Source organism: Lipotes vexillifer, unplaced genomic scaffold, assembly GCF_000442215.2.
Source record: "Lipotes vexillifer unplaced genomic scaffold, Lipotes_vexillifer_v1.1 C26833527, whole genome shotgun sequence".
Taxonomy (NCBI): Eukaryota; Metazoa; Chordata; class Mammalia; order Artiodactyla; family Lipotidae; genus Lipotes; species Lipotes vexillifer.
Window position 1 is genome coordinate 1 of NW_006786984.1, and position 1876 is coordinate 1876.

A 1876-nucleotide genomic window follows, 5' to 3' on the forward strand; every position below is an offset into this window, starting at 1 on the left:
TTCCCCCCTCCTCTAGCCGCTGGGCACGCTCCAGCTCCTCCGCTGAGGTGAAGACGTTCTTGTTCAAAGTCCTCTCGAAGCGACGATGTCTCCTGACTGAGATGTCGGATGCCGCGTAGGAGCTGCCATCCTCGCTGTCGCTGCTGTTGCTGCTGCTTTCTTGGTCCTGCAGGAACTTCTTCTGGGGATGCTGCCGGCAGTCTGTGTGGCAAGTAATCCTCATCACCAGGGCAGCTACGGTGAGGACCAGCCCGATGCACACACCAGAGACAAAGTACAGGGCTGCTCGCTCAGGATTTTCTGGAGGAGGAGGAAGAAGAGAACATTTGAGAGATGACCACTATATATGCAGAGAGCAAATATGACTCCAGCACAGGATGCACGCCTCTCACCAGACCTCAAAGCTTTGATGGTTACAAATATTGCCTTTCCATGTGACCAACTGCATAATGTTTTTAAAATACAATTTTCAACAAATGGTGAATGTGGGTAAAGAGTGTGTGGAATTCTCTTACTATTCCTGTAACTTAACTTCAAAATTATTTCAAAATGAAAAGTTAAAAAGAAAATATTATTTAGCATTTACTAGAAGCAAGTAACTGTGCCATTTGCTTATACCAGAAAAATCTTTGCTTCTGAATTTGCTCCTGCAACCCCTTGAATTACCTTTTAATCATAGTTGTAGGTAACTTCTGAGATGACCCCCCACCTCTTGGTATTCATACTCCTCTTATGCAAGCCCTTCCCTCCAAGGGCTGGATGTAGTGGGCTGGACCTAGTGACTTACTTCTAACAAAAATGATGGATGACTCAAGATCAGGTAACCCAAGACTGACTTCTAACTTACTCATGCTCTCTCTCTCTAACTTACTCACTTGCTTGTCTGATGCAGTCAGTTCCCATGCTACGATCTGTACTACAGAGAGGACTGCATAGCGAGGAACTAAGGGTGGCTTCTAACAGCCTTCAAAGCTTGGAAGTATATGAATATGTTTTGTGTATTTAAAATTTTATTTTGCTTAGCTGTATTTATAAGTATTCTATTCTCATTGACATTACTTTTGTAATAAATAATGTTATTTTACTGGAAATTAAAATTTTGAAGTGAATCCTCTCCTGGTGGAGCATTGAGGTGGCCACAACCCTGGTCATGCATCAGCCTTGTGGGACACCTTGAATCAGAGAACCCAGCTATGCCAATCCCAGGTTCCTGACTTACAGAAACAGAGAGATAATTAATATGTGTTGTTTTGAGGTACAGATGGTCCCTGAATTGCAATGGCTAGACTTATGATTTTTTAACTTTACAATGGAGTGAAAGCAATATGCACTCAAGTAGAAATTGTACTTCTAATTTAAAATTTTGATCTTTCCCTGTGCTATCAATATGCAGTACAATACTCTCTCTTGATGCTGGGCAGCAGCAGTGAGCTGTACTCCCAGTCAGCCACATGATCACTTAAGCCATTCTGAACATAGACAACCATTCAGTTTTTCACTTTCAGTACAGTAGTCAATAAATTACATGAGATATTAAACACTTTATTAAAAAATAGGGTTTGTGTTAGATGATTTTGCCCAACTGAAGATTAATGTAAGTGTTATGAACACATTTGAGGTAGGTTAGGCTAAGCTATGATGTTCCACAGGTTATGTGTATTAAATGCATTTTTGTCAATATCAAAAGAAAAAATCCAATCAAACAATGCGTAGAAGACCTAAATGAGACACTTCTCCAAAGAAGACCTTCAGATGGCCAAGAGGCACATGAAAAGATGCTCAACATCACTAATTATTAGAGATATAATTACACTGAGATATCACCTCACACCAGTCAGAATGGCCATCATCAAAATGTCTACAAACAATAAATGCT

At 40.6% G+C, this 1876-nt stretch overlaps 1 protein-coding gene across 1 annotated transcript; it reads right to left on the reverse strand.

Moving 5' to 3' along the window:
• Window positions 1-4: 4 nt before the first annotated feature.
• EVA1A (eva-1 homolog A, regulator of programmed cell death) lies at window positions 5-903 on the reverse strand (the record flags this gene model as incomplete). Its single annotated transcript, XM_007459667.1, has 2 exons — window positions 876-903; window positions 5-300 (listed from the first exon to the last, which is right to left on the reverse strand). Coding segments are annotated over exons 1-2 (324 nt in total), but the record flags the coding sequence as incomplete, so codon positions are not given.
• Window positions 904-1876: the final 973 nt, after the last annotated feature.